Raw genomic sequence first — 27,711 nt, 5'->3', positions numbered from 1 at the left:
TTATTCACTCTTAGTGAATGTATAAGGAATTGGAATGATATTCCTGGCTCTATATCCTGTGCTTTATGTTTGAACCAATTCAAATTGAATGTCTTTTCTGGTTCTAAAATGTTATGCTGATGGATCTTTTACCTCCTTTGTTTCTTCAAAGAATGCAGTTCAAATTTAGCAAATTCTCTATGTAGTGGTTATTATAGAAGGTGTTCTTTTGTTTGGCCAAAGTTAAATTTCTTCCTGGGGAGTAATTGTTTTTCTTTGAATTGATTTCATTACAGTGAAGAAGAGCGTGATTATCGTGCCTGGAAGAAAGCAATATTGCTTGTTTGGAGCAGACTAGCAACACACAAATTTGCATCTATCTTTTTAAGGCCAATTACAAATGAACAAGCTCCCGGATATCATAATGTTGTGTACAGGCAAGTAGTCAACTTTCAAATGTCTATTATTTGGAGAGAAGTAAGTCTAGAATTAAAAAAATCTTCATTTTACAGTTATTTGTGAGTATTTGCACCATTAGTCTCATTGAATTGTTGCCAAAGCGGGGCCTTGCTAGGAAAGTTTTGGGGTAGTATTCCTTCTATTCATGTTTTTTAGTCTGCTGAATCTGATCTGAAGTTAATCATTAAAACTTTGTGAATCAACGCTGTTAACAATGTAGAACGAGGCCAAAAATGTTATTTTTTTAGTTTTTTGTTAATAATTCTAGTGATATCAACTTTTCCCTGCTAATTCCTCTCAAGAAAATATTGAGTAAAATTTCCTACACATACCTTAGCATTATTTTTGATGAACCATTTGGACTCAAGTGCCACTTGAAACTTAGTGTTTTTAGTCCTCGCCACAAAATTCGCTTTCTACAGAATAAATTAAACCAACCATATAATGGAATTCTACTAAGTAAAGGCCTCAACAATTCAGTGCATCAGCCAAATTATGGTTACAGTGGTCATGTTTTTAGTTTTTTATAATTGATTCCATAAAAATTTCAGCCCTGAATCAAAAACTGACTTATTTTCTCCGATTACGTTGAGTTTTTTGTCAATTACAAATTTTATAAATTGCTGTCGATGAAGTTATAAAATATTTAACTTCAAAAAGTACTCAAAACATATTTTCTTTTAATTCTTCGTTTGGATTTTTCTGGATGCATGATTCACTAAATAGGTGAATAGTGTGAAGATCCTCGAATCCTCATTTTCAAATTGTTTGCCAAAAATTAGCCAGAAATTCTTTTTGGTGGACCTTTAAATTGACTGATTTTTTACTCTTGTCATTAATTTTTACAAGGAACACAGTGCTTGTTCCATTTTGTTCTGGTTTCCATTTTGAAAGTTCCCCATTGCTGTATGTAGCACCAAATTGGGCTCCATGGAGAAAGAGTAAGGAATTGCATGAATAAAAGCAATTGTGGTCTAAATAAACTTTGAAACAAAATTATGTTGTACTATATACTCTTTGTTATAAAGAGCTTGTGAAATGGGGGATGTTTTCAAAGACATGACAGTTCTTGTAGCAATTGATCACTTGATTGAACACACAGTGAAAATTAATACCCTTATTTTAGCACAGTTCACATCGTCATCACGTTAACAATCAACACTAGTGTACATAATAAAAACCATCATGCTTTAATCTTTGGTTGATTTTGAGAGTATTGAGTGAACAATAAATTATTACCAATTGGGGTTGAATTGGGAGTGAACAGTATTGGAGGAGACAGATACAGCACTTGCGGACAAACTTACATTTTTATGTATGAATAACTTATTCTTTGCTTTTACAGATACCTTGAGTTTTTATGGTGTCAATTGTCACCAAATACACTGTGTGCACTTCGTTTTTGTATCTGATATTCTTGTATTTTCATAGCATTATCTATGTGGATGCTCTTATGTAACTCAGCTGAACTGTCTTTTGGAGTAGCACTGAAAATAATTCTTCCCTAACGGCAACTTCTGGATTGGAATTAGTACCAAAAGGCATAACTCATTCATAAAATTACAAAACTAGGGGTTACAAAATGTTTTCTTTGCTCAACAGGCCTGTGGATCTATATACTATCAAGAAGAATGTGGAGAATGGTGTGATCCGAACCACTCAACACTTCCAGAGAGATGTTATGCTAATGTTCCTGAATGCGATCATGTACAACTCAAGTGATCACGATGTTCATCGTATGTCTTTGCAGATGCAAGAGGAAAGCTTGCAGCATATTCAGGTAATATGAATCACTTGTTATCTCCATGTTATTGTATTTGTGTTCCGTTGCGAATGAAGCATCTAAATGTCCTAGGAAACTTTGGCAAGAGCATAATCTTTCATTTCCATAAAACAGGATATTGATTTATCTGAGATCAATAGTCTTTTACTCTGTTTCAATGATCACCATGAATGATGGCAAATGTATCCATTTTTCGAGGTGAAGTTTTTTATGCCATCTTAACTGTTGTAACAGGCCCTTGGGGCTCTCATCTGGCCATCACCATATTTTTCTTCAATCCTGCTCATTATTTTTTTGGTAAATGGGTCTTAATCAATTTCTTTTTTGTTCGTTATGAGTGAGAAGATGTTCTGCTTGCTTGCATTATTTGTTCTTGGGTAGAAAAATCTCCTTCCCTGGAACTTTTTCCACACGACAATTTTCTACATCCTTAATCAAGTTGCTGAGGCGGCACAGAAGCCAAACATTGGCTTCAGTGCAGCAAATTAATTTTTTGCCGTTTTAAAAGTACTTTCATTTATAGTTGGGCCATTGCATTAGATCATATGGACATACCTTCGACCAATGGGAAACATTGGTTCATGAACCCCTCGGGTTGAGCCAGACTAGGATGGGTAGCTCCATAGATATTTTATTTTGGAAATAATCTGTATAAGATATTAGCAACTGCTATGAGTCAGGCTGGAAATGGTACGGATCATCATAGCCGCCAAGATGAAGGAGTTTTAACAGGAGAGCAAGAGCATGAAGTTTTTAAGCGTTACTGGGGGTGGGGAATTGAGAGCACCATGCCGTATGACTATAACCACTCGGGAATGAAGACCAGAGTGGGAGGGGAATGTCACTAGACTACATTAGCAATTTCTTTATTCGCTATGAAGACAAATAGCTCAATGTGTATCCAAGGATTGGACAGATCTCTACATTGCTACCTGCTCTCAGGTTGCTATCACCGAATTTTTCTCCATTCCCGCCCACATTATATTTCTTGGTAAATGGGTCATAATTAAGGATGAGTCAGTTCCTAAATTTTTTCGGTTCTTGGTACCAGTCCAGTTCTCCCCCATTGGTTCTCGGTTCTCGATACTCAGTTCCAAGGATGAACTCTTGTTATCTGAATAAATAGCAAATTTAAATGAACAACCACAAAAAGTGAATGAAAATAATTTCACTAAAGATGTAATGTAGCTGGGAAGCTCTGTAAAAAAACTTAAGATTATCTCCATAATTTTATTTGTCAAGTAAAAGTTTTAAATGACATGTTGTTAAAGAATGCATGATCGACCAAAATGTCACATTACATCAGGCAGCCACTAGTTCCTTCTCCAGATTTTAATTTCAAAAATTCATCATTTTTCCCCTATCAAAAGAGATTTCCAAAGAACCGACTGTATGCGATCGGTTCTTGATACCGGTTCCATAGCCAAGAACCGGCAGTACCAAGAACCGGGAACCGGAACCAACCCATCTCTAGTCATAATCCATCTCTTTTTTTGCGTGCAAGCAGAGGATTCCCTCACTAAGAATTTTCCTGGGAAAATTTCCTTCCCAGAAACTATTTCCAAATGACAGTTTTCCACATCCTTAATCAAAGGCAGTGATGGTTTCACTGCAACAAGTTGTCTAATTATGCCATTCAAATGGGAAAGTTTACACTCTTTTGCTGCGGCGAGAAATCTCATCAAACGAGGAATTTTGCCCCACCCATCTAGAGTTCAGGTGCTGAGGTTGACTGTGGACTGGGCGAGAGTGTGCCTCCAGCAGAACTGTGTCATAATTGGTACTGGCTTGGCACTGGTGAAGTGGGACTGGGTAAATTCATGGTGGACAATGGGAAACTTCTGCTGAGAGGAGTTTGATAGAGGTCAGGAGAATAGCCTTGAATGCTTGCAACGTCTGAGTGGCGCATGAATAACTGCCATCAAAAGATACCACGGGATGTCATGCTATCAGCAAGGCCTAATACGAGCTTGAAAAGGGGAATGCATCTTTCTCTGCTCATATTTGAATGAATGATCAGAGGATTTCCAGAGGATTTTACCCAAAAAGTATCTAGTTTATTCCATGTAATAGGCTACTTTCTTGTCCACTTATTTCACTTCCTTGATGAATTGTACACCGGCTGAAATTGAGTATAGTTCAGTCATTGCAAGCTAAAGTATATTCCGAAACAATTCAGTGCTGACCATATCGAATCATGAAAATGATTGCCAAATTTAGTCATGGTGCTGGTATCCAGGGTCTTTGCTTTTCTCTTGTGTGAGTGCACTTATCATCTTCACTAAGATGTGGACTTCTTCTCAGCCAGCTGAATATTTTTAATGTTTTACCTCTAAACGAAACTGGTATTATGTACCACTGACTGTGCAATGAAGCCAATGTCCTTTGAAAACAAATTTGCTGAAGATATTTCGGCTAAGAATGATGCAGCTCATGATTCTCCTGTTGTACTTGGAATGCATTTCACAGCATACCCTTGTGTGTAATCAGATCACCAATCATATCAGTGAGCCTGAAATTATTTTAAATTTATAATTAGAATTGAATTAATAGCACCATAACTCTAAATTCATGTACTATGATGTATTTGAGGGCTATCTCTTGAAGAGTGCAATGTTTCTGAAAAGAAATGTTCTTATAAACTTTGTTTTTACAAACTTTCAAATTTTGGTCTCTTAAACTTTGTAATAACAAGAGTTCTGTATCTCAAAGGATATTTTCTGTCAGATGTAAGTGATTTCCAATTGAGTGTCTAGGAAAAATTCTTGCTGGTAACTTTTTCTATCCAGGACTGTACATCAAGAGGATGTGCATATATTACATTCTTTTGGAACCAGTTCTTGAGAAGTGATTCAAATTTCATGAATTTTCAGTTTGAAACATTTATTCTCACTTTCCAGATTCAGCTTTAAAGAGATCCTTCTTTTTCTTGAATCACCAATTATCTATTTTTAGCTGAAAATGCTACAGAGAAGTGATAATGATGTTGTTTGCTCACATCCAGATATTACTAGAAGCATCTGAAGCTCCAAAAATACTCAGGCGTGAGACAAGAGAAGCAAATAAGAGGTCAGATTCATCATCTGTGGTGCAGTCAGCTTCCACTCCATCCCAAGATGACTCTTCCACTGGTGTATCCTCCTCTGCCATTGCTGCAGCTGCTACTCCAGGTATCTCTTCTGTGGTGACAACCTCTAATTCCGTGCTGTCTTCTTCTCTGGCGGATAGTTCATCCACCACTGAGGCTAAAGTAGGTGTTGTTTCTAAAGAAGCGTTTGACCACACTGCAGGGGATAGGGTGGCGACCCCTGTGTCGACATCATCGAAGAGGAAGAGGGCTTCAATGATGGGCCCCTCTGGGGAAGAAAGGTCGGCTAAAAAGTCAAGGTTTCAGCGTTCATCTACAGGCGGGGGCTCATCCACAGCCGTTACTCCAAAAGTTGATGGAGATGGGTAGAATGGGAGCTCTTTACCTTGATGGTCATGTAGAAAATATGCAATTGTTTGCATGAATTAGTGCCCTTTAAAAGCAAGGAACACATAAGGGCATTCCCAAGTTTTTGTTGTTTTTGTGACAATATTTCCTCGTCCATTGAATTTATATTTCATTAACCCATTGCAAATTATTGTTTAAACATCAGGTATGGTATTGGAATGAAGTTTTTCTTTTTGTGAAATCAATTTTAATTGCTGACTTCCTCTGCCATTTGACGAAATTGGAAGATTTTTAATTTCATCCCATATTATTTGCAATTCTGCTGCAATTGTGCCTTCATTCGTGGTCTTAGCGGGACTGGAAGGACCAGTAAACCAATTTATGTTAGTTCAATAATGATTTATTATTGATTTGTAATGGTGCCTGTGAAGTTATTTACTGAGTAATTATACGAATCGCCTTTTTAGTAAAGGCAAACCAATTCAATCTCAGTAGATCATCATCTCAGATGTCAGGGAAATTTATGACATTAATGGTGGGGATGGGCATTCAAAATTGGTTAAATCGTGTTCTTTAATTTAGTCATGCTTGTAAGGATCTCATTAATATTTAAATTGATTAATGAATACTGCCATCAATAAATTTATTGCAATTAATTTGCTGTGTAGTTGCCATCGTATGTTTCTGTTAACTCTTTGTAGACTAAACACTTAGCTCTTCTATGCTTCATTGAGTTTATAGATGTTAAAGTGCTGTTATGCCTCTAATGTACTTAATTTCTCTGTTGAAGTTCGCTTTATTTATTCATTGTTGTACCTATCTGTGGTTCTACTCATTCTGAAGTTTTTGGCATTTGAAAATGTTATTATGAACAAAAAAATTATTATTTGTCTATTTTTGCACACATTTTTAATTTGGCTTAGTATGATATTCCTTTTATGAACTGCAAAAGTTGCACAAACATGAGGGGGCACTTTCACTTTCCAGTAGTCATAAGCCCCTTTGTTGCAGACCAAATATCTCTTGACTCATAAAAGGATTTAAATATTGTATTGAATTTTTATATCAGGAATGGGTTGAATTGCATGTGTTATTAGCCCATATCCTTTCATTTATGAGTTCCTTGAATTGTCCCTTGTCTGGCTAATGCGATGGAAGTTTTTAATTACTGGAGAGAATAATATCATTTTTACGGCTAATAAATACAAAATAGAGGCCGGGTTGTAATTACGTAATAGATCAAGTTTCATATTCTAAAAGTTGTCAACTTATATCACCTTAATGTGATATGATTTGAAAAAGTGGGTGTAATTTGAAAGTGATTTCATCCTTAGTTAGGCTTTGGTGCCCCTGATTGCAATGGAGGTGTGAATGAGTGCATGTGAATGTTTTTTTTTTTTGCTGAATGGGATCACACATAGATGTGGAGGGATTAAAGGTCGAATTTATAATATTATACAGCAAAGAATAAGAGCTCCTTCGGGTATTGTAAATTACCTCAAAAGTTAACTTATTAGCACATATCAACTTAGTCCAAAATGTACATAGGGTTTGATACGGCTTCAATTATGAGTGGCCAGTTATAATTTTTCCTTATTCTAAATAATATCAGTGCTCATAGCATCTGGTATATAAGTAAGTGCTGCGACTTCAAGAATCATAATGTTGATGAGCTGTGACTAATTATATGATACTTAGGTAGAAGCACCATGAAGGGCTTGCTCTTACTTTCAGTCTTTTGAGATGATTTTTAGGAGTGAACTTATCATAGGTTATCATTATTATCGCTCCTTAGTGTGCTTTTTCTTAATTCTTTCGTTCTCATTGTCAGTTCTGAGATGTATGGCGGGAAGCACCACCATTGATGTCTGTCAGCATCAGTTGTCATGTGCATTTGTTGAATGAACTTATATATTTGGTCAAAATACGAACATAGAAATTTTTATAAAATTATCATCATTAGTATTCGATTGAGATTTTGCCTTCTTATCTTGCGGGATCACTGTTGAAGCTTTTGTTCTGTAGGCAAGTTCTCTTAGCGAGACCTCCTCAGTTAATGAACACAAGTTTAGTTTTTTCTGATCTGCTGAAAGTCTGAAATTCATATGGAAGTTCATAGTAAATTATAATTGCATCTGTCCGAGCGTAGTGCATTATGTATTAAATAGTATTAGATAATTAATGGGACATATATTATGGTCCTTTTAAAAATTAAATCCTCTAAAAGTATGATCTAAAATTTAGTTATTTAGCTGTCTTATTGAGTTATATGCCAGTCTAAGAGGCTATCAAATATGGATGCTATATTCAAGTTCAGTATGCTGGTTTATAATTCCATTTGAATTATGCTATTTCAGTCCATACTCTCTTACTTTTATTTATATAATTGCTATGGGAAACCAGCTGAAGAAATTATCCTTTTATACCCTCCTTACGTTCAGCTACTTTGCACAGATTAATATCTAGTTATAATTATCTCATCTCGCAATTAACTCATTTACTTTTCATCAGTCAGATGCTTCACTAATCATGATATTCATCATCTAATTAATAAATACATACTTAGTGTATAATATTTCATTATCATTTAGGCTGTATGAAATTAAACTAGAAGCAATAATTTTTAGTATTCTTATGGTAAAGAATTAATTTCTTTTGCCATCTCTGTGAAATCAGCATCAATCAAATGTTTGTGATAGATTGACAAGGTAGGTAAAAAAATGTATATGTTGAACAAAATATGCATTTGAAAAATCCAACAGATTAATTACCGATGGTATCATTTTCATCTAGTTAAGATAGAGGAGATACTTTGAACTAAAGAATTGCCTGAAGCTAGTCATATGCCAATTTAATTTTGCCCTGAGGCTGAGATTAAAGTTGGAAAATGGAATTCCAAAGTTAAGTGAATTTACCCTCAAAATATTCAAGTATTGTAGCGATGTATCAGTTAGGGCTGCATTTTGGTGGTGCAAAGGGTCTGTATGCTAAAGGTGCAGTATTGATCAGTGTCTTCTTCAGAGTTGCCACTCGTTCCATTAATAATGAGGATATGTGTTGATGAGTGCTTAGGATATCCTTGACAAAATCTAGGAATAAAGTATTTGAAATTTTATATCCATAACTGGAATATAGTGCTGAAAGTTTTTATCGACTCCAATATTGTAGGTAGTAATATACAGAATTTAATTCCTTTGTAAGAGAGCCTAGGTGTCTAGTTTGATCTCCTGCCCGAGACCTTGATCAATGGCATTGCTATTGAAATTTTGAAGCATAAATCCTTGGAGAAAAAGTTATGATAAAGTACTCAAGGGAATTTTTCAAAAGCCTCTCTTAGGTATAAGCTCCAAAGTTAGAATATGGAGGAAATCCTATACTACCAAATTGTGCAGCACATGTTACTTCAGATAATATTTTGAAGGCCAAAAATTTGTATTTGTATTTGTGAACGTAAATTCAGTAGATATGTAGTGAATAATTGTGGCCAAGTTTGCCATGATAAAAGCAGACATGGAATGAAATCCTAACTAATTTTTAGGCATTACATCGATAAAAACTTTTTTTAATGCACCTTGTCAATGCATAGGAAGTACCTGAAAGTTCTTGTGACGTCCACCGAAGATCACTTTCTTTAAAGTGGCATATTACTAAATTTGATATAACTTTTATAATGCTTGAAGAGTACAAAAACATTAAGCTCTGTAAATATAGTTTGTTTTTGTAAGGAGCTAAAAAGGATTCAACATAAATATTTGTCATAGATGAAATTGTCCAATTTTACTGCATTTCTAGAGATTTTAAAATATTGATGTATCTTGTATCAGTGGCTACTTTTTAATGCCTTACATTAAGCTTGTGATCTTGGAAAACTGTCAGCGTAAAGTGATATATTTTGGGCAATAGATATTCGTGTTTATATAAATCTTTACCTTTTCACTTTTTAGGAATTTGAAGTTCTAAAATTGTGTGTACACTAGTGGAAGCATATGCGTTAATGAGGTTCCTTTCCCAAAATATTTTGTACCCTAAATAGAGCATAACAGTTATTTTTCCATGGAGGTGTAAGTGTTGTATGCATTGGTACAATTTTATTACCTAAATGGTTCATGGAAGGGGTATAAAATTTAAAGCATAAATCAACTGCTGCAAAATATAAAGTTGAGTCTTAGGGTTCTGCCTATCATTTACTTTAGGTTTCAGTCATAATAAGGCCTAAATGAATTCTCTCATAATTGACAAGGTAATTTATTTCTGCTCTTTATTTTTTTCCTTTAGAAATAAATGCCTTCCTATCTGAAACTGGCATTTAAATATTTTAAATCCTAATGATTAAGGATGTGGCAGTAACCTGGATTTTTTATAGTAGTTGTGACCACATCAAGCTTGAGTTTAGATTTTTCAGCCTATTTGGTTCGTTACTGACTTGTTTTTTTTTAGTTGCAAAGGAAAAGTCAAGTCAGTTGCTTTATTTTTCTCTATTACATTGCCTAGACTGAGCTTGTTGTAATTAAGGAATTCATTTTGTAACGATGATACTTATCATTCTTAAACAGTTATGCAGTGGCAAAAAGAGGTTGTGAATATCCATTCGCCAAATACTTTGTTGTATAATTACGTACATTTCCCATGCAATTCTTTACTGGTTTCTAATGTGTTGATGGGTGACAACTATTGCGACAATTAATAGTTTTCAATGAGTAATTGTCTTATTTATGCTATTTCTGTAGAAAATTGTTCTCTTTGCCGTAGATTATTTGTAAAATTGAATGATTCCAAGGAAGCCAAGCTGCAAGTGCTTTGCAAATAATTGTTTGTATTGCTCAAATAAGTATAATTAAATTTATTGTGTCATGTTTTCGTTTTATTGTATCATACAAATGCATAAAAATGTGCAAGCTGTACCTGAGTTGGTTTCTGAAATTATTTCAAAAACCTTTGGAACTTAAACACCTCAAACAGGTGTTTTAAATTTTATCTCTATGCAATGCAAAATTTTGATGTTTCCATTGTGTCCCCTTAGTTTTCATCTCAAGTTACTTTATGTTGGATAAATTGAATGCTTTCATTATCTAAAGCATTACTAGGTATGCTTTGAAGTCTTGCATTTACGCAACTGAGTTCTACAAAGATAAATGGTTTATAGTTTTGAATTTTCATGGTGAAAAGGATGAGTAGTAAGTTTTTTCAACTCTAAAACTCTAGGCCGAAAACAATTTGGGGAAAATATTTTATCCTCTTACCCTTCATGTATCATACATAATAATAGGAGTTTATTGTTTAATGAAGTTTTTCATAGAAAAGATCATTTTATGTTTTGATTAACTCCTGATTTCTCTAAATGTGTTTCACATACCATAAGTCCTATATTCCCAATTTGATTTATTGATGAAGAATGTTTCATGGTAGTTATCTGTTTGAGGAAAATTAGGATGAAATTTTTCATTTTACTCTGATTCTAATATAAGAAGTTTTCCCCTTTTTTTGAGAATTCTAGGGTCTTGAAATGAAACTCATATTATTAATGCAAAAGGTGGAAGAATACTAGATAAATGCTGATAATGCCTGACCAGTCCAATGGGGTGTAGAATTGGAAAACTTTTTTCATTGTTTCAAAACATTCAGATGAGCCCCGAGTGTTCAGTTTGTTCATTTATAGTTTGAAATTACTAGTTGTGGGAAAGTAATGTACATAAAGTCCATGAACCGTCATATGTACCCTAAAGATAACACATTTTTGAGAGTTAATTAGTGTGTAATGAAGATTATATTTTGTTGTGAATTTTCCATTTGCAGTTTCTAATAGCAAGGTCATGCATTAATTATTAGAGATATACATTGAGTTAAGGTTGTGGCTTGATCCCATCTTTTGTTTTCTTGTAAAAATACCCTCCATTTATATTTAGAGCTAGCATGGAAAGGAAAAAAGAATGTTGTGTCCCGGTTTTCAATTGTTTCTGGACCATTAATGGAATGGCCTTTACTTCTATTGCAATTTTCAAAATTAAGATAATTGTATGAAAACAAGGGATGGTGAAGGTGGTTGTGTAACAGTATGTGGAATATTTTTTTGAGTTTTGCATTTGGGAAGATCTCTTTCTTACACCATTGATGGAGGCAATAAACTTATTTTTGATGTTATGATGAAACTTGACCCAGCCACATAAGCCAGAGAAACTCTAAATGACAATTGTTTGAATGTTTTGGAAAGTATGTACTTTTATTTGGATTTATGACTTTCATCTCAATAATTAACCAGAAAATTCATGCAAGATGTGGTTGCTGGCCAAACAGCATGATCAACTTATTGAACTGTGCTATTCATTACTAGTAATAAGTGGAAGAAATAGGTTTTTTATGTAAAAGCTTTGGGAACCCATGTACATAAAATGTAAAACTAATTAAAAATAAACTTTGTATTTTGTATGAACATTAATGTTTAACTTTAATGAATATTGCACAATATTCATTACATTACCACCTTCCCTTCATTCAACCTTTATTTTTATGACCACCACTGTGCGGCAAAAAAGCAGTTGTTCGCAAATTCCTTTATTACTGAATGTCCTTCATTTTATAGGGTAATTTTCCTAAAGAAGCATTATGCCTAGAATCTCAGTTAGATTTTCATTTTGTATCATTTGGAAGAAGAGACATGATAATTGTTTTTTTTTTTTTTAATGATCTAGGTGCCATTAAAAATACAATGGCCGGTCCTCAAAGCCAAGGAAAAGTTATTGTTAAAGGCTCATACCTCATTTAATGACTCTTGTTTAATTTCCTTTCAAATAGATGATTTTTTTAAAGCTTATATTTTCATTCATATGCTAAGGTAAATCTAGGAGGAACTTTTCAAAATATAAAGTGGGTATACTTGAAGAATGAACAGGTGTAGCTTTGAAATTCTCGTATGTATTTTAGAAGCAGAAATAATGCATGAAAAATGGGATTGAGTCACCTGAAAGCACATGTCTTGAGATAATAACTTCAGGTAAGAATCTATGAAATTTTAGATAGGTCTGAAGAATACATAGTAAATATCCACGTCAAAATTTGATATTAGTATTTTTTCTCTCCATGATTTTATGCATTTCAGTTTTCTCAGTGAAGAGGAGATTTTTTTTCCAAAAACGAGGAATTATAGTGACTCTTTTGAATGAATGCAACTCAAATATATGTATTTGAAGGCTAGCCATGAAAACTTACCTGACCACATTAAAGATGCACTGTGGATATTATTCACTTTGTTGATTCATGCTGTCTGAGTGTTCATGTCACGTATCATAAAACTTAGTGGTCATTAATTCATATTTATTAGTTGTATCTTGAATCCTTCGCCATCAAGCTCAAGGTTCCATTTCATAAAAATTATACCGAGAAGATGACTATGATCCATGACTCAGGTACTCAACTTTGTGATGAAGCATTTATGATTGTCTCCTGGAGCATGTCAGAATTTTATTAGGAACCACTTCAGACGACTGTTTTTGGGTCAATCTCTCTTGCCTCTTCAGGTGCTTGCACATTTTTATGGTTGAACACTTTTTATTTTAGAAAAAAAAATTTTGGCCATCTACTGCTTAAAAAACTGGTACTATTTACAGATCATGTTGCTTCTAAGCTTTTATGTTCTTGAGCAAATAATGGAAGCAACTGCCATTTTGCCTGCTTATTTTCCATTATTCATTTGTAGATCAATGTGCATGCATTGCTGTCTATACTGTCTGCAACAGGAATGATATTGGCACAATGAAAATGAAAAACACATCTTGAGAATCGCTGTGATTCAGCTGGGGAAGTCGGGAAAAGTGTGCATGCTTAGTTACTAAATGCCTTCTGTTTAAGAATTATGTTTTCTAAAAGTATTGAAATAATACGATCCTCAGATCGTTGTATCGTATAAAAATCATTTTGAAATATAATTATCAATATAAAGGTTTTTCTGTGCCTACAAAAATGAAGGCTCTCCATAAAAATGTATTTGGCATATTACTTGAGTAATTGGAAAAATGTTGAAATGTTTTGCTGCTGGATGGTATTTTCAAGTGAATCAACAATACCATGAAAATCATAGCTGTATTAGTCTGCAATGTGCCATAGTAGCACCAAAATAAAGGAGAAAAATGGTTAACATCTCATGGAAGACCCTTTTACGTTTGCAAGTTCAAGGATACTGTCTCTCCTCTCATTTCTTGTGTAAGTTTCTTTTTAGTAGTGGTCATAGCCAGGGATCATTATTGATGAGCATATAAATTATAAAAATCACAGGTGAATTCTTAGACCTTATCTTGTCAAATTTGACTGTAGAGTAGCTGAACTACCTTGGTGCTAAGTATGTAAAAAAAAAAGTGGATGCAGTCAGAGAGAGTGAGTGCTCACAGTGCTGCCAAATGCGACTGCTATAAAGCGGCTTTGTGTGAGCGCTCAGATACATGCCTGTGCACTATTTGCTGATTGGAGGAGTTTATAATTTGCTCTGTTGTCTTAAAAACAAAAACAGAACAGACAGAAAAAAAAGACAGACAAAACAGAAAAGTCCAAACAAAGCAAGAAATTTCAATGCAATCAAAAGCATAATAGAGACCAGTTATGTGTGCTTTGGGTCATCAACTTTAAAAAATCATCTTTCTTTTAGTATTTTTTGTACTGATTTTTTTGCTCAAAGTACTCCTTTGGCACGCAAGATCACACTGCCCAACTTTGAGTACTTGATATTCCCTTCGTTTTGATGGAAGATAATAGAAGGTAGTCTTAATATTACCTCATAACTTGCAGTTTTGATGGAATAAAGCAAGATGTTTTCATAACTTTTTCAGAAAACAAACTGTTTGTGCAACTAAAGTTTTATAAACAGAAATGTATGCAAACTTCATAATCCTTGGCGCTGTTGAAAGTTGCTTGGTACACTCAAGTGCTGTAGGGTAGCAATGCAGATATGTGGAAAATATAGATTCAAAATTTTTTCATGGCCAATTTAATTTGTAATGTATGTGCATGTTTCAGTTAGACTAGCAGTAGTTCAGCCATAGGAAATGGAGAAGAAAAGACCTGCATGGTTGCAGTTAACTCAGCACTAGCTAACAGTTCATTATTCATCAGCTGCCAAGGTTCTGAGTGCCACAGTTCACCTTATGGCATCCTACCATGGCTTTGAGAAACTTTCTCGTTTCTGTTCCTTTGTTTGGGCATCCCTCGCCATGCAAAGAAAAATGGATGTACTTCTGACACTCAACCTCAATATATACTATTAATTACCTATATGACACAGCACACAACACGTATCAGTGCATACCTCTGCAAACATGGAAATTAACTGCTAATTTTAAAGTTTGCAGAGGTATGTATTGTTTATAACATCTTTGATGATTGCGTTATTATGCATTATTTTTTCTGCAAACAGTTGGGAATAGATTTATCTTCTGTACAACAAAATTTCAAATCACGGGAACAAAAACTACAGGAATACCAAGCACTAAGATTTGGGCAGCATGATTTTACGTGCAGAAAAGTAGTACTTTTTTGAAGGAAAACCTGGATACTAAAAACTAGATTAACTATGGGGCAGAATATTTTTTAAAAGAGTATTCAACTCAGAGTATAAATAAACGGCATGTGTTTTGATTTTTTTGCCGTGAAATTGATTGCTTAGTTTGGAAAATGGAGCATCTCCAACTGGGATATCTTGGTTCTTTTTTACAGACTACCTGGCAAATGGTGCATTGTTAGATCACTCAAAAGCCCCTATTTAGTGTTCTTTTTCATTCCCACTGAAAAAATGCCATGCAGCAGTTTGATCCTTTGCTGATCAGCATGAGTTCTGAGCATTCACTCTCCTGAATACACCCAATGAAGGTTGAAGTACTGAACATGTTTTTCCTTTACGTTTTTAAGTTTTTCCGGATGTCTTTCATTTTTAAATGTTCTTTGATTCATTAATCCAATACTATTTTTGGATGCCAGGCTGGTTTGAATGTCTTCTCATTGATGCATTTCTGAGTATAATTTAAAATACATGCAGTAGAGCTGCTCTTGCCCATTCTAATGAAGGGAGAAGACCGACTGGATAATTGAAAATGACAGTTCATCCGAATATTTTCTTTGATCTTCCATGCTGTGCTTTCTGTGCATCTTTGATACATACATTCAATCGAAAGCCTTATTTTATTCAGGTAGTGAAGGCAAAATAGGAGGGTAATATAGAAAGATTAGAAGAGTAGTTCTGGGAACTGATAGAGAGGTGATGGTGGCATTATCTAAATTATTGGTTAACAAATAGTTTATCTAAGGTCTAAAGTAATTCCATGATAATAAGTGGAACTCTGCATTGCTTGAGTTATCAATTTGCTCTGCATAATAATTTGATTGGAAACTTCCTTGTTTAAACTAAAAATAATTAATGTCCTTGTTGAGAGTGTACTGTATAACTTCAAAATGGCAGTACAACATAATGTGAAGATTTGTAAACAGTAAAATGGCATTACATCATTGCTGTAAGTAAGGCTAAAAGCCAATTGTAAGGATCTTGAATTGCAAAGGAACTGTAATGAAATTGTTAAGTTAACATTCCTTATGGTAATGTTACCAATGTCTGAGAATCGCTGTATGATCCATGAGAATGAGCATGCTAACTTAAAAACTGTGGAATAACTTCACTGGCAAAGAATTGTGTAAGCTACTTAGAGCTAAAGGAGTCATTACAGTAAATTTCCCTGTTCGGTAATTAGAGTGCAGTTTTGTTTTTGACAAAATTTTATTATTTGGGCTGAATTTGCTTTTAAAATATAAAATTGCTAGACTAAGTGTATTTGCTCTTAGTGTATTTAATTTCCTTTTTTGTTATTTATTGACTGATAGTATTATGTACTTCATTGTAGCACTAATGGGACAGGAAAATGTCTATAGGGTAACATCTCAGCATGTGACATTGTAGAAGGAAAATCTTTTGATCTAAGGGTTAGTCCCAACTAAAAGTCTGCTAACTTCTAATGGGTAACTATGAAGAAAGGCATCCAGATGACTGGTAATGACACAAGAGGATGCTGTTCTGGGAACTCACCCAATGAGTCAAAGGTGTAGCCCATGCAGCCTCTACAGAATACCCTACACAATACCCTTACTTTTCGGCACATACATGGGCGTAGTTAGGGAATTTGGCTGAGGTGGGCATGAGATCACCTTCGATTGGGGAGTACAGTATGCAAAGAAATTTCATAATCATCCACATGACTTTTTTATGCATAAAAAATTATCACAAGCCGCCAGTCCTGTTGAGACAATTATTAATTATTGAAACCTTGGTATGACGTGTGGCACTTTTTATTTTCAACTTACCACCATGTGGTATGGATATTGAAGCATTCTTCATGACTCAAACGTGTATCTTTTTTCCATCTTTCAATACCTATAGAACAGTTTCAAAATATTCAATTTATTGCTTATAATTTACTGATAACTAAGCAATATTTTGGAAAGGTTGGTCTTCCAGTTAAAAATCCAATCATGAAAATTATAATGAACCACTTAACCACCTGCTTTAAACTTTGATGCTCAATACTTCACAATTCCTCCTTCAATTTTGCACAATATATGTCAATGTCCTAGCATATTGCTCTAAGTTCTGACTAATCAAGAAGCCAAATTTGAGGCCTCATTAAAATAATCTAGAACTGTATCTATCGACCGTCGAAATTTTATGAGCATGTTGTTACATGACAGGATTATTATTGGTTGGGGAAATTAGGGAAAAGCCAAATATTCACATCCTTGATGTCAAGGAAAATTTTTGTCATTACAAGTAAAATCATAAGTCACTTATATGCGTTTATTTTGAAGACTTTTAGAGTAAAGTGCCAATTTAAATTTGACACAATATTTCATCTTTAATTTGATCAAAATTAAGTTTACTACTTCCTGTTTTTTAGTGTGTTCATTTTAAAGAAATGTGCTTTAAAAAGAATGCTAGTGTATGTTAAAAATAAATTTTTATTTTATCAACTTTTGCTGTTCAAAAATGTATTGTAACAATTTAATGGAGAGAGTGAAAAATTCTGGAGAAATGGAGACTTTTGTCAAGGAATTTAAATTTGAGAACCTTATAAAAAACCTGATAAACCCATCATCAGCAGGATACATGGAAGCATACTGGTGAATGCATGGAAAACGTGCAACAATGGAAGACCATCTCTTCTGACCTGCTCCCCCATGCCCTTTTTATCTTTATGATTCAAACTCTATACTTCACATTCTTATGAATTGTGAAAAGGAGTGTCCAAAATTGATTTTCAGTATGAGAGAAATTTTATTTGATTGCTTAACTTTTAACTTGGCCTGCTTCGGAAAATACCCTCAATGCTTATGATCTCGTTTCATTCATCGTTTCTGTGACTAATGACAGTTAGTCCATCATCAGGGGCAGATCCAGGGTTTTTTTTCTGGGGGTAGGCACAAGGGTCTGATAGGTCTTCTCGTATTTGAGATTAAAAACAAAGTACAACTATTACTGTGTAAAATATTTTTTTTATTTTGATGTGAAAATTATTAATATTAGGTGGTTGAGCCTCTGTAATACACAAAATAAAATGAATGTAGTGATAACTGTTTTAAAAATCATGTCTACTTTTTTAGCACGTGAATCATGATACACATGATTTTTAACTCCCTCCCCTAAATCTGCCTATGTCCATCATGGTCAGGAAATTTTTCTGGGGATTCATATGTAGGGGAAACTGGGGTGGATCAAAGGGAGGGTCCTGGCCTTCCAACAGGGCATGACCGCCAATATAGAGGTAAATCTTGCAATATTGGAAAAACAGAAGAAATCATAATATTTATAATATTGATGTTAATAAATTTGCTGAAAATTTTGTTATTCGCATTTTATGTTACTATGTTACAAATTGCAACACCTTGAAACAGTGGGCCTCCCATCAAAATGGGCCCCGGGCCACCCACATCCTGTATCCGGCCCTGAGGGTAAATACATTATGGGGGGTCCATCTTGCGGGGGTAGCCATAAAACAGTATCTCCAAAACGACAACGAGGGATTCAGGTTTTGAGAACTCTAGTTCTCCCCCACCCACCCTCTCCCCCTGCTTTTGTTATCTAGGAAGACCATTTGACGGTTTATGTACTAAATGTGTATTTCAATGGTCCCAAAAATGTCTATCTCCAAAAATTATGAAATCATTGGCCCTAGTTTGAGAAAGCCAAATTTACTTCTTTTGTATATGAGAATTCTTCTATGGTGAATCAATAATCCTTCTACCTCAGTTTTAATTTTGTAATATTTTAGTCCTCGATCTCTAGGTTTACCATCTGAACTTAGACCAATCTAAAAAGACCAGGTTGAATCTAAAATTATAGTTTTCGTAATTTTCAGAATTTAACTATCTCTTTAAGCAGCTAGTTCAAAATGCTCATTGGGTGTACTCAAGATGTATGTCACTAAATTAAACTAAAGGGTACTACATGAGAATTAACAGACCTCAATGCTATGCGTAATTTTTTGTACAATGCTTCTTATAATTTGTATTTAATATTGTAATACATGTTTATCTCTGCCTATCTTTTGTGGAGTATACTTCTTCTGTTATTTATGCAGTATCTTTTAGATTACTATTTTTAACCTGCAACAAGTGGAAGAAACAGACTTTATTTTTTCCTTTTATATCTGCAAAATTGGATTACCAAATCGTGGGTGTCATTTCTGTAGTGCATTAAGTTTCCCTTCCTGTGAACAGGGTCAGCAGCAATTGTGTTCAACTTATATCTGATAGTGATTTGAAACAAAATTTTCCAGATTAACCAACCTCATCTAGTTTTTCTTTTCTCTAATATATGTGTATTATATCCAGATTTATTCTTATCATAATCAATGTGTTGTGTTTTCCTTTTGGTACTATTGTAATTTTTTCAATATTCTTTTTGCAGTTGATAATTCCCGAATGAATTTCAGTGAGGAAGAAATGTCCGAGTGTGATTATCCTCTTTCATACAGTTTATCAGCAACAAAAGGAAATCTTTCTGGAAGGTTGTCAAGTATGTAAAATTCAATTGATCGAAATATTCCTTGATTTTTCAGATGTGTGTAATAAGTTCTTGATATGAATCACAATCTAAAGTTGTCTCGTTTAATTGCATGAATTTTCTGACTACTCCAAATATTGTTTTACCGAATTGTTGATACTACTAGGACTATGTTCTCCTATCACTTTTCTTGGCAAACTATGTATATATTTATGAAACCATAATTTTTACTTAAACATATGTATTTGAATAAGAGTCTTCCTTACTTAATTTGTTTTGTTGCCTGTGATATTTTGTTGTTAGAAAATTATCTTTCTTAGTTGGCAAATGATGCACTTTTCTTCTACGCCAATGTTATTAATAGCCTTCAAATTTCATTCTTTTTTCCTTTTGTGGTGTACTCATTATTTTTAATTTTTAACATAAACCCTGCGGAAGAGCAGGACAAGAAAATTGCCATTTTTGTGCTTATGTTTCTTAAGTAGTGTATGTACATTTTCCCCTGACATTTGGGTCATCAAAATTGCTTCCAACATTAATATAGCTTTCAGCACATTCAAAGTGAGATCTAATGCATGTTTGTTGTGTTACCAAATATTTATAGCTGTTGTTTGGAAGATTTCAATTTATCAGAAGATTTGTAGAGTTATATAATGAAAAACATGGTTTAAGTAATAGATTTTTCGTATGGGTACCATTAAACTAGTCTTTTTTGTAATCTTCAAGGAAATTCTAACTGTTGGCTTCTATTGGTCAAGGTTTCATATGATGTGTTAAAACTTGTCATTTTAAGTGGTATCCACTCGTTTTTTTTTTTTTTTTTTTTCGAAAAAGTTTGAATTTTTGGCAAATCATCCACGAATGTCAGTTGTAATGTATTAACTTCTTTTTATTTGTAAATCAGGGGTTACAGAAAGTGAATGTTTGTCGGAGAGCTCCCAGAAAGATGATTCTGCTGAACCTTACAATAAAAAGTTTGAGCAAGAAGAAAATTCTCATCAAGTTAGTATTTGATATTTCTTTCATGGCTATCTTTTATTTTATTGTTAGTGGAGCTACTATTTATAACGTTGTATCATGATTTATAAATCATTGATCTTTGTTAAACTAACAAAAACACTACCCTTGCTGGTTGTAAAATTTTGGAGCTTGAACATAAAGTGATTTTATGTTTGCAAATTTTATTTTGGAAGAAATGTTGTTTTCATTTTTCTGAGTGATTTAATACTCTCTCACATGGTATTTTCAGCTATCAAATAATGGAAAGGTGAGAGAAAGGCATTCTTCTGGAGAAAACAGTAATGCAGAATTGTCTGACGATGAAGATGATAAAGGAGATACCATCTCGAGTCATAGAGTGTCAAAGACAGCTGAAATAAGGAGGAAAAAGGAGATGAAGCAATCCTCCATGTCATCATCACACTTGAATCAGTGTAAGAAACTATCATTTTATAACTAATGCTTCATTTCTCCTGATTACCATGGCTATTATTTTGCTAATCAATGCTTTGGAATGCAGTAAGGCTTAAAATTAAGTGGAATGAAAACTTCCGGTGCAATCTGCTATGTTTTATTATTATTAAAAATGCATTATCAGTAAGTTTGCTGTAATGGAATTTTTCCATATATGTGCTAATCATATATAATAATATTTTTATAATACATACACACTTTGAAATGTTCCTCGGTGATGTAAATAACGTAAAAAACCCTAGGATGGGTAGTATCACAGAACACACAAGATAAAGATTAAAAACTCACATTAATAACTGAATTTTCGGTGGCATTGCCACCTTCCTCGTAGTTAGGTAAAAGACTCAACCTTTTTTTCTTTCTTTTAACCCAAAGTCTTTTACCTAACTCCGAGGAAGGTGGTAATGCCACCGAAAATTCAGTTATTAATGTGAGTTTTTAATCTTTATCTTGTGTATAAAATTCGAGGAATCAAGCGAGATGGAGTGGAATTGACTCATAATGAAACACTGACTTGCAATTTTCCACAAACATTTTTTGGACTTTTGCTTTTGAAACTTGCAATTTTTGTGGAAAATTGCAAGTCAGTGTTTCATTATTTATCTTGTGTGTTCTGTGATACTGCCCATCCTAGGGTTTTTTACAATATTTTTATAATAATAATCCTGAGAATGGTTTGACATAGCTCTCCATTTTGCTCCCTTATCAACAAGTCTTGAATTTAATGAATATGTACTTGCTCGAGGTGGGTATTCCTTCCCACCCTGGCCAGCCACCCCTGATTCTCTGGTCATATAATTTGGACCAACACTTATGTATGTATTTTGCATAGCCTTTAAATACTCATGTTTTCAAACCCATCCATTTTTCCAGATCCTGATGGTGATCTTGGAGATGAGCAGCTGAGTTCGTCTCAATTTGGAGATAATGATCTCTGTGGTAGTGAAGTGGAGAAGAAGTCTGGGAGTGGCACCAAGCGGCCCCTTAATGAATGTTCAATGAGCAGTGAGGACAGTTGTTCCATTCCTGATGATGGAGGTGACTGGTCAAACGTCATGTCCATGAGGGGAGAGAAGGGCGATGACTCTGAATCTGTGTCCAGCATCTTCAACAAAAGAAGGAGGGTACAACGGAAGTCAACCAATTCAGACCCAGAATCACTATTGGATGCTCCGACATTTCCCTTCTCGTCAAACTTTGCTAGGTTAGTCGTAATATTTTAAATGTTGATTTTTTTCAGCATAGAAAACTTGCGATTAAGCTCAAAATTTAATAGTGTGAAATAAATCACCTTGTAATGTTCTACAAAACTTTTTGATTAGCTACTTAGACTCTTGGTTTCTACTACTATTTACATATGTAGTCATTATCTAGGTGACTAAATGGTTCACCATGAGCCCCTTATACACACTAAGAATGTAAGAAGGCAGAGGATGGGGAAGGAATGAAAAGGCAAGGAGTATGTGACTGGTCCGAAATGAGAGGGTGGGAAGAGAAGCATTGTTAAGGGATTGCGTAACCTGGGGGGGAGCAGGGGGGCAAGGGAGTAAAATAAGGTCAGGAGGGGAGATTGGGAGAATTTCATTCAACACGTATTTCATTGATGTTTACTTCTCGCCTGTTGACTCCTTCCCCTTTTTCTACCTTCTAACAGCCTCACTGTGTATATAAGGGGCTCGCGGTGAATCATTTGGTCACCTTGATAATGACTATATAGTAGTTGAAACCAAGGGTTGGGGTTATGAAAAAGTTTTGTGGAAAATCCAAAGTGATTTATTTCGCACTCTAGTGTGGTTACAAATGAAGTCTGAACGCACTTTATATGTATCCAAAATTTAATAACTTGAGAACAGGATTTGCATTTTTTTTTAGTCCTCTATCACGTTTATATGCTACCCCGCAAGCACAATTGGCTTGCAACATGTTAGGTGTAGTAGGGCACCAGCTACCTCACAAAAAGTACACATTAAAGGGACTAGTGAGTTCTGCATAGTATTTTTATGTTCCTTTGTTGTTAGGGGGAAAATTAAATTCCTATACCTATCTGTTCAGCAAAATATAGGTATCTCTGATTTTATTGTATTTCTTTGCACGAAGTCTCAGCAAGAAAATATGTACAAAACATAAAATAATGACTTTACGCTGATTATGCTTACTACTGTAGAACAGAAATGCCCGTATTCTACCATTAGTCCTTGCGTGTTCCTTAATGATGTTAATACAGAAGGCAGTAGCATACTTCATGGGCCATGAGGCATCTCCTCTGTATCACCCAGAGCAAAAGGGCTCCTGAATTCTTTAGGTAGAACTCTTTATTTCTGATAGTTATTGCATTGCCTATGTTTGGAAATTCTAAATGTTCCCTGAGAAAAATGCTACTGATTAGTCCAGTGTATTGTTAGTGGTGTCTTGAAAATGAAAGCTATTTTGTTTATTATAACTAGAGATGTAAAATATTGCTCTAATTAATTGTTTTTTTGGTAAATGAATTTAAATACATACATGGTGTTTTGACATTGATTTGCTAAAAAATTACGTATAATCTTGGCTGCCTTTATTTGTAGTGAAGATAGCATCATTAACTTTTTTGGGTAATCTTGGACATCAATCGCACCAGTCAGTTTCAGCCTATAATACTGTGAAGAGGGTCATTAGGTCCAGCATTGCTGATTATTGGGGAAATTTTGGAAACTTGAATAATACGCTGAAGGAATTAGTATTTCGTGTTCTCCGTTATGAAATGAACTTCACATTGAATTTATTTTCAAAACATTGCAATTCCAACTTTCTCCATGTCTCTAATCATCATTACCGACCTATGATTGTTATGAGAAAACTTTTTTAATGAAATTTCTCACGTTTCTCCTCTTGGAATGCCCTAACTACCATTTGGAATATTGCAAAAAAGAAGCAATGAAAAAAGAGCAATGCATTTTAAATAGCTTTTAATCAACACCTTATCACTGATCCATTGTCTTTCTTAATGCTATGCAACTGTTATTTAGATGAAATCCTTGTTGAAAATCAGGTATACAGCCTCATCAAGTAAAGTATAATACTGTCAATTTTCTGCATAAAATTAAAATTTCAGGTCATGTTAATGCTGTATTTACATTTTTGTTCTACTATGCATCCTGATTGCATGAATGTGACGTGATTTTTTTCCCAAAACATTTTTCATTTAAAAACAATTTAGCAGCAAGGAATTTTAATTTTTTGAATAAATGTGAATTCAGGCTTTTTTGTTATTGTAACACAAATTTATGTTATAGTTTGGAAGAAAACGACTACCAAGCATGGAAGAAGTTTGTGCTTATGATATGGGACCAGCTTGCTGATCATGAATTTGCTACAATTTTTATGACTCCGGTGAGGACTGATGAAGCTCCTAGGTATTACAACGTAGTATTCAGGTAAAGATTAATTCAATTTGATCTGTAATTAGGTGTCACCAATTGATCTCCTTCTTATTGGAATGGATCCTCTGACTGATCCTCACTTTCCTTCAAATTTTTTTATGTTGGCTATTACAGTGTAATACATGCCGCAGTAAAGCTGTCTTCCTCTTTTTGATTTCCCTTAGCAGTTTTCGTTCTGCTATTCTCTTGAAGTAGTACTTCCTCATTTCTCATTCTGTCAGCTTGTTGCCTTGCTCTTGAGATTTTAAAATGTCACCTTTCTCATGCAGAGGTTGTAGAGCTCCCCTAATGCTTTGCTATTTGTCTGTAAAGTGCATTATTAATACCTTAGAGAAGAAGATAGCTTGATAATATGTATTTCAGTGTTTCTCATCTTATTTATCACACAATATTCCCTAATGCCCCTTGTTTTTGTAACATAATATTTTGTTGAAGCACGTGATTATAATGGTGATGTTTCAAGTGAAAATTGCATTTACAAATTTTATATTATTAGGCCAATGGATCTGGGCACAATCAGAAAAAATGTTGAAAAAGGAGTTGTTCGAACCATTGCCCATTTTCAAAGGGATGTGATGCTTATGCTGACCAATGCTATCATGTACAACCCTTCTCATCACGAGGTGCACAGAAGAACTGCTCAAATGCAAAATGAATGTGCTCAGTTCTTACAGGTTTGTGAACAATATTTTATCCCTCTCTTTTTACTTTTTGTTTTTTTTCCTATGAATTTTTAGAGTACTGTAGACCCCTTTTTGTACATTGGGTTTCACTTACAATGAATTTGGCATAAATAGTTGATCCTAAATCGGAGTTGATTTTCTGCATGCTTTTTTATAGAGATGGGTCGAATAACAGATTTCTCGAATTCGAATATTAAATCATTGCTCAAATACCTCGAATTTCGAATACCTCGAATACTAAACAATGAATGCTGGAATGTTTGACTCGGTTGCATATGCAGAAGGCAACACAAGATTTTGGGGAGTAATTTTGATTTCCTTTAAAGGATTCGAACAGGAATTTAGCTGATTAATGGAATATTTTAATTTTATGGAAACAATTGGGCATATAATTAATTCAACTAACATCGCTTTACCCCCACTGCTGCTGCCAAGTGTTAGCTGACAATCTGAGGCAGTTTGTAAAATACAAGCTCTTCTCCACCGGATTTTCTTCAATTATTTTCAGTCCATCTTTGGGAGTTCTCACGAGATAAGAAGATGAATTGGAATTGCTATCAGGGAGAAACCAAATACATATTCTGAGAAAATATCCCTTTGTCTGGGACTGTAACAATAAAGATTTATAGCACCACTCATAAATTGTAACTTGATATATGTTTTCGGAAAAAAATACCGCATCAACTTCCGAGAAGCTCAGTTGCGAGGATATAGAGTTTCGCCAGAATGCTAAGTCTCCGTCGTATTTTGGCATTTATTTCTTTGCGTAAAATGCTTAAATAAACTCAGACATACGTCGTGTTTGGTCTTATTCTTTTTGAAATTACGCGAACATTACTAATATTTCAATCCAATAAAGGTGTAGTATCAACTGACGAAAGTCATTGTTGGACACCTTTTGTGCTAATAGATGACTCATGCAGCGGTTGACCTCCAAAGAAATGGGGAACTTCGAAGCTGGTAGGAAAAAAAAGGTCAGTGGGGGAGAAAAGGGAGAGCCCGAAACACGTTTCTATTGTTCTCGTGTAACTTGGTATTTTTTCGAAGCTAAGGTCTTCGTAATATGATCCCTGCGCGAGCTGTGACCTTTTTTTTATTTTGAAGAAGAGGAAAGCCTCACAGGGGGGTGGTGCTGAATGCAGGGGGATACTGGATCTTGGGAAATGCGCTAATGTAAGTATACCACGGTACTCATGCGGCAGTTGATCTCCAGAAATGGGGAACTTCGAAGCAGGTAGCCAGAAAAAGGTCAGTGGGTGAGAAAAGGGGGGAGGGCGTGAAACGCGTTTTCATTGTTCTCGTAACTCGATATTTTTTTCGAAGCTAAGATCTTCGTAATATCATCCTTGCGCGAGCGAGGACCTTTTTGTTTGATTTCGGAGAGGAGGAAAGCGTCAAAGTGGGTGAGGCTAGTGCTGAATGGAGGGGGATAGCAGATCGTGGGAAATGCGCCAATGTTACTATCCCACGGCACTGAGTTTCTCCCTATGGCAGTTTCATCTCTTGGAAAAGATTCAAACTAAGTGCCTGTGCTTATTAGCCATAAATGACACATGATAAACACTTCGTCTCATTTATACGAAACCTGCGCGAGCTGGGGGCTTTTGTTTGATTTCGAAGAGGAGGAAAGCGTCGGAGGAGGGGCCGAAGGCTGATGGATGGAGGGGGAAGCGGATTTTGGGAATTGTGCTACGTAGTTACTATCCCACGGCACTGCGGTTTTCCTGGTGGGGGAAACCGAGGATTTTCGGATTTTTTCACCCGGATCAATTTAGGTTCCCCAAGTCGAACTCTTCCCACCGCTCTAACCCGCACATTTGATGTAGTTCGTCAACTTGCCTAAAAGGGTGCTGCATGCACTAAAAGACTAGAGTTCTCAACATTTTTCCGAGTCAACTACCAGCGACGTGCGTGCGACAGTGTACGACGCGAAATTCAAAGTATTCGAGGTATTCGAGTATTCGCGGATACTATTCGCACATCTCTACTTTTTTATCACTTTACAAGCAGTTCTCCCAAATGGATTAATATTCTTAAGCCAAGGCCTACTGTAAATACACACCAGCTATGTTAGTTATGTAGAAGTGGATTTCTTAAAGTGTCTTTTGTTCCATTTGGGAAGAACATTTTTTGTGACCTTCACTAATTTCTAGGGGAGGCAATGCCTTTTTGCCTGTACTTACTTAGTATCTAGAGAGATAACAATTTTAGGCCCTGATATTGATGCAGGTATTTAATTGGTTCATTTTAAAGGAATTTCACATGATAGCTAGGTGTTTATTTCCCAGCTGGATGGATCAACAAGATGAAATCTCCATTTTTTTTTTAATATTTCAAGATGACATTTTCTATGATAATTGCATTTTAAATTCCAAAATGGCCCATTTTTCGCTTACTTTTAAATAATGGCCGTTTTGTACTTGTCAATCGAAGATTTTGGATATCTGTTGCTGAAT

The 27,711-nt window shown here is 34.8% G+C and overlaps 1 protein-coding gene across 3 annotated transcripts in view; it reads left to right on the top strand.

The window, feature by feature from the left end:
* Positions 1–27,711, top strand: part of LOC124154163 (titin homolog) — an 83,894-nt gene that overhangs the window by 48,034 nt on the left and 8,149 nt on the right. For all 3 annotated transcript variants that reach the window (XM_046527714.1, XM_046527715.1, XM_046527713.1), the window contains exons 16-24: positions 276–416; positions 2,041–2,218; positions 5,226–5,391; positions 19,585–19,692; positions 20,585–20,682; positions 20,930–21,113; positions 22,027–22,357; positions 24,426–24,566; positions 25,069–25,246. In XM_046527714.1, coding sequence (XP_046383670.1) covers positions 276–416; positions 2,041–2,218; positions 5,226–5,391; positions 19,585–19,692; positions 20,585–20,682; positions 20,930–21,113; positions 22,027–22,357; positions 24,426–24,566; positions 25,069–25,246 — 1,525 coding nt within the window. The remainder of the gene's footprint in view (positions 1–275; positions 417–2,040; positions 2,219–5,225; positions 5,392–19,584; positions 19,693–20,584; positions 20,683–20,929; positions 21,114–22,026; positions 22,358–24,425; positions 24,567–25,068; positions 25,247–27,711) is intronic.

This window comes from Ischnura elegans, chromosome 2, assembly GCF_921293095.1.
Source record: "Ischnura elegans chromosome 2, ioIscEleg1.1, whole genome shotgun sequence".
In the NCBI taxonomy this organism is placed as follows: domain Eukaryota; kingdom Metazoa; phylum Arthropoda; class Insecta; order Odonata; family Coenagrionidae; genus Ischnura; species Ischnura elegans.
Note: the sequence above shows the minus strand (reverse complement) of the source record. Positions and strands in the feature narration are given on the sequence as shown.